The sequence below is a fragment of the Egretta garzetta genome, unplaced genomic scaffold, assembly GCF_000687185.1.
Source record: "Egretta garzetta isolate BGI_Z169 unplaced genomic scaffold, ASM68718v1 scaffold777, whole genome shotgun sequence".
NCBI lineage: Eukaryota > Metazoa > Chordata > Aves > Pelecaniformes > Ardeidae > Egretta > Egretta garzetta.
The window spans coordinates 14,069-27,645 of NW_009260356.1; the positions used below are offsets into that span (position 1 = coordinate 14,069).

Sequence of the window (13,577 nt, forward strand, 5' to 3'; positions counted from 1 at the left end):
CAGAGGCACAGAAAATGAAATTTTAATGCATGCCTCACTTCACAGAAACTCTCCTTACTACCCAGCAGCAAAGTGAGGCAAGTGTACATAGCTGTTACACAGCTGTTCCATAGTCAAAGTAGGCCCAACATCTTGTGCTCTTAAAGAAGAAAATAATCTTGGAGGGAAAAAAGGATTAATCAGCATATGGTGTGCAGCCCTTGATAAAACCAATGAGGGGCTTCTATCTGGCCCATTACCTTTTCTGTCAGAGGAAAAAGTTGACACAGTAAATATCTTTGAGACAACCAGAAACCCTCTCCTTTGTTACGAGAAATCATGGAAAGAGCTAGCTGAACAGTGACTTCTGTCACCATTCTTGCCACAGGCTGTTAGAGTACAAGGTGGTTCCTCTGGCTGTGATTCTGGTTGAGGAGCTGCTGAGATCTACCACCTCTATGTAGTTGAAGATTGTAGCATGATGGATATTCACTGGTTGGAAGGGTGACCAAAAGTGGCATTTCCTAATGTTGGATTGCTAGATTTTTGTCAACATTGTAAGGCAGTGTTAACGGTTTTGATTCCCATGTTTTTTTTAGTTGTAAGCTAAATACACCCTCTGTTGCTTAAAAGTTGCTTAGGGGAGCCCAGAATGCAGTCTCCATAGGAGTATGGTGAATGCTTCCTCCTTTATTCAGAGTTACAGACATATTTATACTGAGGGATGGGGTCCACGCGACATAAACAACGCTTTCATTGGTTTAACAACATTGTCCACCACCTCTAGATACATGCTAATTGGTTTAACACACAAACATACACGCTATCATATGCAAGCCTTTCGATTAGAGCACATCCTGGTTAGTCTTATCAAGTTCCTTTGTTCTTGTTTACAACGCGTGCAAATTCCTCCTTTCAGGGCCCCAAGGACACATTGTCCTTGTCAAAGCCGGGATTGTCCGTGAGATCCCATAGTATTTTATGGCCTTGTTGTTCAAGAAACTCCTCTACAACCCTCTGTACCCCTCTCTCCAGTTCTGTAACTTGCAGCATAGTGACAAGTGAGTCATGTGGGTCAAAAGCAGGACTGGAACTTCAGACACGTTAGACTGCTTTGGTTTCGGCTAAGAGTAATTTGCAACAATGGTACACCATTATCCTTTGTATTGTAATGCTTCAGAGATAGGTGGGAGTTTTTGCCAGTGGATTTCTGATGGAGAAATTTTGTGACTTGGGATCGTGAATATACCGTAGGTTCTTGAGTGGAGTGTACAGATACTTTCCCTCTTTTTCCTTATGTCTTTTTTCAAACTGATACAGGCCTTTCTCATGTTTGTTTGCATGTTACAGCTCTATTTTTCACTGACCTTTGCCAATGTCTGTCGTCCTTCAGAACATCATGGGCTGTTACAGAAAATGAAGAAAATATTTCCTGCTGTTTTAACTATATTTTAACAAAACAACAAGCTTTGGCTATCTTCATGCTTGCAAACAACAAAATTGTTTACTCTGAATCTTTTGAAGGTAGCTCAATGCAGGCAAAAAGGGCAGCAAATTTTATCTTTAGTAGTTAAAATTTGGAAAAGATGCATGAAACTAAACTGAGATTTCACAGTGAAAATGATACTAAATCTTAGTGTGAGCTTCTCATGGCACTGATATTACTGTTATGTTTTCCCTCCCTCTGCTTCTCTCTGTAATCACCCTCATGCGTGAATGAATGCTTGAAAATGTGACATTATGTAATGTGATTTTTAAGGGTGTCTGCTTTTCCAACCCTGAGATAAAAAGATAATTTAGAAGGAACACTGGTAAAATTTTTACACCTTAATCTATCTTTCAGCTCATATATGCCCTCTAAGTAAGGTGAATCTACTTTAGGCTTTTTATTTAAAGGTGATTATTTCATGTATACTAATAGTATTTGAGTTATTAACAATCAATTACATAAGTTATGGCAGGAATTATAAACATTTAAAAGTATCTAGACTATGTCTAGGGAGTTAATGTCTCAATGAAATAAATTGATGACCTTTTAGAGTGTAGATGATGGTCTGTGGTTGGATTATTCATAGATGTAGGGGAGTGTTTTGAGTCTGCACATAAATAAAAGTAAACTGTGATGCCACAATTCATGGCTTTTGTCATATCATTGACATTGTAATATATTTCACTATGACAAGAATGGAGGCATTTACAGACTTTGAGTTGACACTGGATACAATAGCATATAAAAATTGTAGAATCATAGAATGGTTTGGCTTGCAAGTAACCTTTAAAGATCATCTAGTCCAACCACCTTCATCATAAAGAATGCCTTCCTTATAGCTGATCTAAGTCTACCCTCTTTCAGTTTAAAATAATTGCCATGTATCTACTAAGGTATCTGTCCTTCCTCTATTACAAATACATACAATCACTCTGAACTTGTATTTGATACTTTTGCATCACCAAAGAAGCACAAGAGTATATATAATGATGTGACTTTAATATCTGGCAGTCCGCGTCCTGGTTTTGGTTTTTATTTCTTTAAAACTGGATGCTAGTCTTGTTCAGAGTAGTGGGCAATAAAAGAAGCAACTGTTGAATATTATTTTTTGTTTTCAGTGTTAAGTGGCTGTGTGTGTCATTTAAGGCACAGCTTTAACCGCTGAATACTAACCTTTCACAAACTTCTGCTTAGCTGCATTTATGGAACCATCTATGTCTTATTACTGCTAATGAAGTTAAATTTATTGATCTCATGTTAAGCAGTGAACTATTACTGACTTCTTTTTATGTTTATACCTGAAACAGTGAGATTGTCTGGCTTGCCTATCATCAATTTAAAAAGTCACTTAGAGAAACAGGTGTTCCTTAGATCTAATTGGTGTCTTTTAACAAGATGTTCCTCCTCTTGTGATTCCCAAGTGTTTTCAAATAACTGTGGTTATGATTAATAAACTATGTAAGATTTCAGGGAATAGAATTGATATCATATAAGATAGCATGAGAATTTGTTTGTTAGTTTGTTTTACTTCCTAGGGATAAGGTTTTGGTTTGGGTTTTTTGGTTGCTTGTTTGGTTTGGGTTTTTTTGTTGTTAGTTTGGTCTTGGCTCTGAAGCAATTGGATTTCGGTCTTTTTCCTTGTGATACAAAACTGTCAGTGCAGTGCCTTATTTGCAACTAACTCCAAGACTGTGCAGATACAGTTTCATACCATATTTATGTCACAAGTCTGTAAGTTTAACCTTTCATAAATGAAACAGCATAAAACCATAGTTGCAATGTAGTATAAGGAATTTCTGCAGCAATAAAATAGAGATTTTAAGAGGCCATTGCTTCTTAGCAGGACCAACAATCTCTGCTTCTGAAAATAACCATAGAAATTTCAGGTTGAAATATTTTGTTGGCAGAATTGGAAAACAATCTTAAGAAAATCAGTTTGCACTGTTCCACACACCAAACAGAAATGTTAGTGCCTCAATATTTTTTTTTTTTTTTAGTGGAACAGATGCTTTTCTAAGAGCTTGTGTGTATGCACATACATGCAAACACACGTATTCCAGGACAGGGCAGTCTTGTGGGTGCCTACAATGTTCACTGAGATTTCTAGTCAGTTGTACCCACCAAATCAGTGCATTCATTTGGCCTACTTCAATCTCCATCTTAAAGTATGAGGGTGAAACAGTTTCAAACCAGTTACTTCCTCCCTACAGCCCTGTCAAAGTATGACAAACAGTTCCTGGAACTATCTTGTTTTAGTTCCTATTATTCTTGAACAAAGTTATTGTGTCAATAGAAAATAATTTACATTCTTCACCTATGTTGTTGGCTTCACATTCCAATGTTTCTTGTCATTACAAGAATAGTGTTTTACAGAAATTTTTTTCTACAGTAGCAACTGACTTTTGGGGTGTCAATATGTCAATACTGGCTACGTCATGCAGAGCATTTTGCAGGGATTATTGACGTGATCATAAAGCCAAAATAATTCAAATACATAAAGGTCAATTTGATGCTGAGGGTATTTCTAATGCTTAAATCTAAGCATCACTCACGTTATTTAAGATTAAGATTAAGAATCTAACTGGATCCTTCCTGGAAAGGCAAGACAGGGATTCTTTTAATTTAAATGGATGAATAATTGTTATTTTCTCTCTCTCTCTCTCTCTCTTTTTCCAATAGCGGCTCTGATTCGAGGGAACCGTAAAAACTGTGCTCAATTTTCAGGATCTCTTGATTGGTTGATCAGCAGATTAGAAAGACTGGAAGCCTCTTCTGGTATGCTTTTTAGTATTTTAACTTTCTTATTTGACCAGCTTTTCATTCTTTAAAATTGGCAATATACTTGTTCAGTCTAATAATCATGAATTCTTCCTATGAGAGAATAAATTATATTAATAAAGTGATATTTATATTTGTAACATTTTAACATACTGATTTCAGTTGTAGTTCTACCTTAAGTTCTGGCAGTCTTTCCTTTTCCTTGGCCAGTTGGTTGTGACGTTATCTTTTAATTCAGGCAAACAAACTATTTGGCGAAACAGTTGTTCTGCAGTTTCAGTTGCATTAAATTGCTTCCTCTCCAATTCTAGTACCTTCCCTTCCCTTCTCTACATGTTTTTCAGGATTTGCATCAAACTAAATAGAATTGTAAATCCTATGGAATGGATATAATTTGTCTCTTATTGAAGGACTATAGTGGTAATGTAGGGAACTTCATGTATTCTACTGAATACGCATAATAGATGGGTCTTCAGAAAATATCTGTATGTTTGCGTCTAACAGTGTTATGTCCTTAATACATGCACATTCCCTTTTTAATCACCTCTCTCACTCCTGAGATCTGAACTTATGTCTGAAGTTAACAAGAAGGAGTGTGCCTGAAACACATTTATGATTTGAGAATATGGAAATTCTGTATCACTTCAGTCACAGATTCTTTAAACTAGCTTATTTATTTTCTTTGTCATTACCTAATGTCTTGTATTCCTCCTGAACCACTGTGTTAACCCCTTAGTGTCTATGAGATGACATTAGTCTCTGTGTTGCTCAAAGTGAAAGTAAATGACGTTATACTGAGCTGTACTGTATTTCTCACTGAAATGGTGATCCTGGGTTCTGTTTCCTTGGAAGCAATCTGTTCTCTGTTAACCTACTCTACCAACCAGATACATTGTATTTTATGTTTCCAATGGATTTTTTAAAAAAAACCACTGCAACTAAACTCGATCAAAAAACGTCTTTGGACAGAAATAATAGTGTGAACACTGCAAATTAGGTGAATGTAAATAATATCTTAATAATTTCTCTTGGTGGTATATGATTCCTATTGGCATTGACAGGTTGCTGTGTACTTCTTTACTGTCTTAAATGCAATTATTAACATGATTGTAGTCTATAACAGGACCTTAAAGATAGATACTGCTCTATTTTCTTTAAAAGTATGGGTTTGAAACATGCCACTGTAGTTTGATTTTGTAAACAGATGGTAGGCAAATCTCATTGCATTAAAGAATCTCTGCTAAGTGTATTGCAAAGTTACTAAAGAGATACTAGGACTATGTTTCTGCAATTAATAGTGTTGATTTCATGGGTGATACTTTAGTATATTGCCCCATTTTAGTGATATAAATACAAAGTTTTTCTCTTTTTTTTTTACATGAAGATTTAATTACTGATCTTTTCATCATGAAAATATGCCAAAATTATGTTGTCTAGGCATCTGAACAGTAGACAGTAATAAAACTTGGACCCAGCAGCTAAGAAATGAGAATCAAATAGAGTGATTAGTTCTGGACTCTCAAGACTGATTTCTGACTCTTCTCAAGCATGCTTTTCATAAAAGTGATTACATAAAGTTCAAAAAACTAAGTAGTACTCTTGGTAAGAAATGTCACTGCAGCCAGGTCCCCCCTCTTGTTTTTTAAGATTAGTAAAAGTATTTATTGGAATAAAAAAGCATGTGTAGTGTAAGGCCAGTGTTCTAATTTTTATTCTTACCAATGTAAAACTTCTTGGAGTTCTACAGGTTACAGCAGTAACTGAAAACATGGATCTGACATGGTGTGATCTTTTAATATCTGATTTTCTGATTAAGTGAATGATAGAACATGACAATTAACAAAATTATGAAAAAGGTGAAATAAGAAAAATGTTAACAGCTCTTTACAGAAAGCTTTATTTCTCACATGCACTAGTCAGAAAAGTTAAACAACAAGCAGGAGCACAAAGTCCAAATTAAGCTCTTATACCTGATAAGGAAGTTGCCTTGCAAATTATTCCTCCCTGTAAGTAAAAGTGAAGAGGGAATTACAGCATCATCAGTAATACAAATTGGAGAAGTTGTACATATACTGCACAGTAATATTAATGTATGAAATAATAACACAGTGAAAGCAATTTTGGTGTGAGACATTTAAACTTTTTATATAGGTCATTAACATAATCTAGAAGCATATATTTTCTGTGCCATTATACAAATCTTAAGTTGCACTACTAGGAGAAACCACTAAATGTTTATAAGAAATGTATTTGGAATATACCTTCTAGTATAAAAGTTGAGAAAATTCTATGTTTTAAGACAATAAAAAGTGAAAAATAGTTCTGTGGAGAGAAGGATTGTAAGCAACCAAGAAGCTAAAGACAATTTTGCAATGCAAAGTGAGATATTCTCAATTTCAATAGTTTCATTTTTTTAGTGACTGTTAATATAATTCTAATTTATTTTTTCTTTGTAATCTGAATATAAAATTGCAGTATAAAGATGTGTGATGTCCCATATAATTTGTATTAATCTTCAGTGCTCAGAATTGTAGTCCAACCAATTTAATAGAACCTCTTGTATTAAATTTAATAATAGTTTTACTGTAATATCAGATAGAGACTTGTCTTAGCCTGTCTCTTTTTTTAATGCTTGGTTCTAGCTACTGTGATTGATATCCTTTGTCTGATAACTCTTTGATCTTCTGTTTCTGGTTCATATTTATCTTTTCCCAGTAAGTGGAGATATCAAGGTGGAATTCAGGAGCTTATTATTAATAGCACACAGAAGGTATCTTTAATCGACTGCAGGAAGAGCAATGGATTTTAAAAATATTATAAGTGTAGCAATAGCTGTGTTTTAAATTTAAATTTTTATTGTCTGTTTTTTCATCTCTCTGTAGTTCATGCGTGCTTAGCTTTGTTATTACTATTAATACATATAATTTCCCCTGTTCTGTTCTCTGCTCTCACCCAGCTGGAGCTGGCTGAGTTACAGTTACAGACTAAGAAATGTTTTCCAGTTGCAGTTGTGACTGTTTTGTGTTATATATAATATTTGCTACTCTTTTGTTGGAAGATGGCCTCTTGAGAGTCTTTCAAGCCTTATTTTCTGTAATTATGGCACACTAAGTCAAAAGGCAGGAAGGTTTGTAGTCAGACCAACGGGCAGGATAGTTACAATTACAACTTTGAGAACAATGTAACACACCTTTCTGGTTGCATATTTGTAGTTTATTCCCATCATGTGGTTGTTTTAATGTTGTGTGTGTGTTGTTTCATCCACTGGAAGGAACATAATCTTCCTTTCAATAATAATTTTTCATTGATTACAGAGTTGTCCTCAGGAATTAAAATTTCCTTTCCCATCCTGTTCTTCCCACTCCTGAATCATATTTCAGCCATAGACAGACGTGTCATTGGATTCGTTGACATCATAAAGGAGGAATGCCAGGAAGGGAAGATGTCCTCCATTGTAAAAGTTCTTTGGTTTATATTAGACTGGTAGACATTTGAAAAGAAATATCACAGGCATAACACAGTTGTTCTCATCAGCCTTTTACTGTGGCATTAATATGTGAGAAATACCCTGCTATTGCTGAATACCCAAGAAGAAATTGGAGTTATCTCAGCTGCAGATCATCATTTGACATATATTATCAAATTTCTTACCTGAGTATTCAAAGGAGCAGCAGCAGCCATGAGAACAGATGTGTCCTATAGTAAAAAAGGTGAATAAAGTGTTTGTGTTCCCCTCAGCTTTGTCATTAAACATTTATGTGCATTTTGTTTATTTTACATAAATCTGTTCTTGAGATGAACTGACCAAGACCATGGGGAAAATGTTGTTACGTGTCAGTGGTAGGAGTGTTCTCCCTCTCAGAGCGAAGGGTGAACTGCCATATGGCATTCACTAGCCGATTGGCAAGATCTGCAGTTGGAAAAAAGAGTTATACACTGATGCCTCTCCTCTGTGAGGTTTTTTCCTTTGTCAACTCTTGGGGCAAGCAGAGAGTTTAGAAGTCAGTTATTCTTCTCTTGGGGTGGACACTGGTGTAGAGACTGAGGCATTTGCTTGTGTAAGCCCCTCTAGTCAAAAACGTTTCATAGAAGTATTTTTGCAGCATTTTGTTTCATGCTTTTGCTGCCGAACTATGGCTTTAGGGTGGGGGACCTGTTTTACTGTACTATTTCTTCCTACTCCTGGCATACACCTAATCTGTTTCAGTTGTGGTATATTTATTCTCTGAATCCTTCAGCTGCTTGAGGTATGAGGCAACAGGAGCATATGTGAGGATACGTCCATATCACTTCTATAGCTCTCAGCTGGTGTTACAGGTACTTAGCTGCTCATAGCACCCATGTCTAGTTAGCAATTTGCTTATAATCCTATCACTGTAGCTAGTATACTAGTGTACAGATCCTAAGCAAATTGTTTTCATAACTGAATGTTCATGTTGTTTTACATTACTGTTAGGGAAACCTGTTCTGCAGATGTCATGATCTTCTTGCTTTCATGAACATTTGAGTAACAGAAAATTGAAACTGAAACAAGCATTTTAAAAATGACAAATTCACAGGCTAGATCTTTCTTCCACTACAGTCCACCTTTGGTGTGAGAGCACTCATCTAAGGAGAATGTTCTCAAAATTATGCAGTTGCATGGGATTTGACTGCAACCTTCCTAATTTCAATGTATTTCTCAGTTGTTCACAGTGAAATTATTTCCTAAGGGACGTAATTTTACATCTGAAACTCTCAGGGCTAGGTTTTTCAGGAATGATTTAAAACTTTGTGCTCAACTTCTAGAGGTTCAGTAAGAAATTTGTTACAATAGCTCTAAAAGTGCTGTGCTACATGGTTTCTGTTATGTATGTATTTTTAAAAATTAATCTCAAAGTAAAAATAAGGTTGGTAAATTAAAACCTAAATATTTATGTTTATGATATTTATAGTAATGTGTGAGATTAATTCTGTAAACTGCAAAGTAATCTGACATTATAGTTGTACTGCATAATGACATGCTGCAAAAATTCTGAAGATATTAGTATTTGCAATGCTCGTTTGTCCTGAGTTTTCTTCTAGGGACTTGAACTCCTTCCCCATATGTTCTGGTAATGTAACTTCCATGTTGCCCCCAAAACTGATTTTATATTTAAGACTACTTCTGATTTTGAGGGACTCAGTTATACAAGATGCTAATTATGCTGTGCTTTAGTTATCTTGAGAGGCACAGTAGGTTTAGCTTTTAGTATGTAAATGTGCTCTTGTGATTTTATGTGGGATGCTTACTTTGCCAGATTTTAAGCTTTAGATGGCTTGATTGGGATGAGGACATTCACTGCTTTAATTTACAGTGGTAGATCTACAATAGGGAGAAATATTGGATTATATTACACCTTTTAAATAAGAATACCTGGCTGCATATATTCACTTAAAATAATTAATTCATTTTCTAAGCTACAGTGTTTGTGAAGAAGAAACACCATGCTCTGTCAGTCACACCAAGATTAAGTTCACCTTTAACACTGAAGTTGTTAGCTAAATCTGCTGCAGGTGTTTTCTTGAATGTGTCACGATAAAGATTTGATGCCTGTCGTGGTTTAAACCCAGACGGCAACTAAGCACCAACAGCTGCTTGTTTACTCCCTCACAGTGAGAGAGGGGGAGAGAATTGGAAGGGTAAAAGTGAGGAAACTTGTGGGTTGAGATAAGAACAGTTTAATAATTGAAATAAGATATAATAACAATAATAGTAAAAATAATGTAATGAAATGGAAAACAATGAGAGAGAGAGAGAGAGAGAGAGAGGAAGGAAGAAAACCCAGGAAAAACAAGTGATGCAACTGCTCACCACCCACTGACCGATGCCCAGCCAGTCTTTGAGCAGTGATCTCTGCCATCTGGCGAACTTTCCCCAGTTTATATACTGAGTGTGACATCATATGATATGGAGTAGCCCTTTGGCCACTTTGGCTCAGCTGTCCTGGTTATAGTCCCTCCCAGCTTCTTGTGCACTGCCTTGCTGGCAGAGCATGGGAAGCTGAAAATTCCCTGACGTATAAATGCTACTTAGCAACAACTAAAACATCAGTGTGTTGTCACATTATTCTCATGCTAAATCCAATACACAGTACTATACCAGCTACTCAGAAGAAAATTAATTCTATCCCAGCTGAAACCAGGGCAATGCCATAAATGATTATCAAAAAATTCCTGTTTTCAGTTTTTCTTATCCTTGAACTAAAAATGTCATGAAAACAGAATAAAGGCATTAAATATATAAGCAGCAATTGTGATTTGATTGTACAAATTAGATTAGAAATTGATCCAGTTCTTGATCTTCACTGAAGCAAAAGTAAGAAAATGAAGATTTGTCCAAGTATAAATGTGTCTGGGAATAGACCATCTTAGAAGTAAGATATCACAGGAGCTGACTGAATAATGCAATGCAAATGCTTCAGCTGTCTCCTCAATGCATAAATTAAGATTAGATTAGTCTTTCACTCTGAAATATATTCCAGATGGGATTAACTAGTCATCCTAAAATTTTAAAGGCATTAAAACATAGGTAATAAAAACCAGAATAGGGCAAGTTAGTAATCTAATTATCCTCGAAGTGAAGCTTTTTGGAACCAGATAATATCAGGTTTTGAGTATTTTTTTTTAAGGGCATGCATTTTATTCTAATATTCTACAGTACGACATCAGTGGAGTCAACATGTTGTCCTGAAAATATATGCTTCCTGTCATCTGTTAGAAAGAATTTTCACTCATCTTTATCATAAACTCTTCATATCATACTGTTGGTGATATTTGCATTAAATTCTTAGGCTTCCTGCTTTACTGCCTTGAGCAACTCCAATGAAATTGGAACAGGTCTGGTTGTCCTTACTGTAGACAATCTAAAAGTGGATCAGTCCAAACAGACATTGTACATTCATATGTGGGTTTTTTCTGAAATAGAGGGAATTTGCCCTTAGAACAAAATGTGTTTGATAATTAGCATTCACATGCTGCAGTAATTGAAGAAGTTGCTGTGGCAGCTGGGTCTAATTGATAACATTCATTTATTGTTGAATGTTTACATCTTTGAAGTATTTTTACTTCCATTGTTGAAAAGGTTAAGACTAGAAAATTAACCCTGTATACTATTTTAAAACAAAATTAAGATTATGAATCTACCTATACAAATCTGAAAATTACAAGGTTATGGTTACCATGCTGACATTATGTGGTATCATTTCATATTGGATTACTGTTTCTATTGTTAAAAGTGTATTTCAGTGCTGCAGTGAGAGGTGGTAATTTTAAATTGCCAAGTTTTGACTGTAGTGATTTCCCTTCATTCTGAGATCACTGTGGCACACCATCAAGTTGTTGATCTTGTTAAAGCTTACCCCTCTAGGTGGAGTATACTCTTGTAACACTTTTCTTACCTGCTTAGCTGCTTTTACCATGTTCAAGTGACCCCTGTCTGTCTAGCTGGCAGGTTGGGTGGATTGTGCTCCTGCTATGTTGCTACAGGGCATCTACTCTTTAGCTTGCTCTCATGACTCATAGGGTTTTATCCTTTTTATCAATATTGTTACTGTCAGTATTGGAAGTGTACATCTATTGCAGCCCAGATCATACCACTGCCAAATTCGGGTTTAATATGTTCTCTTATTTGTAGTTGAGACTTTCTGCTTATACCTTCAGGGCTGCAGAATCAGTTTGGGAGTTCATGCCTAGCTCATTATGTTGTGGTTGTGAATTTTTTTGAGCCACTGCACAGAACAGGAAAACTGTCTACAGTATATGTGCACGGTCACCTACATTCCTGTTTACATATGTATGACTGCTTCTTGAAATATATTAAAACACACACTTTGTTTGAAACCTGTTTACCAGATAAATCAAATTGTCAGTGTATCTGTTGCCTTCTACCTTTACTACATTTCAGTCCCTGAGTATTCTGTACACTTTATGACAGCGTATCTTACTCCATATCCCTGGAAAAAAACATTAAATAGTACTAGGATAAAAGGTGATAGTGCTATAGGTTGTCTGAGATTAAATCAAGGGATCTGAATGAGGTCAGATGACTCATTTTAATTCAGGTTTTCTTGGGAAATAAATCATAAAGCTACCTTTCAAATAGCAAGTAAATTAAAAGTAACCATTGTCTCTTCTGACAGAGTAACCTGGTCTTAATAAGGATGGGAATCTAAAATCTAAGTTTAAAGAAAAGATTTAAAAATCTTTGTTGACATATGACTGTTCATAACATTCTTCATATCCTTTTATCATTCTCTAAGAAGTCTGCACCGCCAATTTCTGTCCTTTATAAGATAATTTTTTTGTTGGTTTTTCTTTATGAGGAGGTCTACAGTTTCTTTGGTTGCATTGGTCTTTTTACTTTCATTTTTAATGGAGCTATACCTTGATCCAAATGCAAATAAGCATAGTACAAGGTGTCTGAAATTAACAATTTAAAAAAATAATTCATGAACTGAAGGTATTTTAGTCTTTGTTGGTGCAAAATAATGGTACAACTACTAAGTCTACATATGCGTATCTTTGCATAGGTAGGTTATTTCTATAATAAGTTGTTAATGGTTTTCAATGTTTCCTTCCCTAATAAGGTACTTGGGAAATTCTCCAGATGGGATTTTCTGCTCAAAAGACAATAGATTAGACTTGGAACTTAGAATCATAGAATCATAGAATGTTTTGGGTTGGAAGGGATCCCTAGAGGTCATCTAGTCCAAACCCCCCTACAGTGAGCAGGGACACCGCTAACTAGATCAGGTTGCTCAGAGCCCCGTCCAACCTGGCCTTGAATGTTTCCAGGGATGGGGCCTCCACCACCTCTCTGGGCAACCTGTTCCAGTGTTTCACCACCCTCATTGTAAAGAATTTCTTCCTTATAACTAGTCTAAGCCTACCCTGCTTCAGTTTAAAACCATTACCTCTTGTCCTGTCACAACTGGCCCTACTAAAAAGATTTTCCCCATCTTTCTTGTAGGCCCCCTTTAAGTACTGAAAGGCCACAATCAGGTCTCCCCGCAGCCTTCTTTTCTCCAGGCTGAACAAGCCCAACTCTCTCAGTCTGTCCTCATAGGAGAGGTGCTCCAGCCCTTGGATCATTTTAGTAGCCCTCCTCTGGACCCGCTCCAACAGTTCCATGTCCTTCTTGTGCTGAGGGCTCCAGAGCTGGCCATTTATATTCCTCATAAATGATGGTTTTAATACCAGTCTGTAATTGTTTCATGGCTATTACTTATTCCATTGAATTTCATTACTCACTACATAAGCATGCATTTCATGCTTAGCAGAAACAGATATATTGGTTCCAACATTTTTTTAT

The 13,577-nt window shown here is 35.9% G+C and overlaps 1 protein-coding gene across 1 annotated transcript in view; it reads left to right on the plus strand.

Annotated features, from left to right (window-relative positions):
* Positions 1-13,577, plus strand: part of LOC104129980 (ryanodine receptor 2-like) — a 98,884-nt gene that overhangs the window by 9,893 nt on the left and 75,414 nt on the right. The window contains exon 6 of the mRNA XM_035898440.1: positions 4,148-4,243. Within this exon, the coding sequence (XP_035754333.1) occupies positions 4,148-4,243 (96 nt within the window). The remainder of the gene's footprint in view (positions 1-4,147; positions 4,244-13,577) is intronic.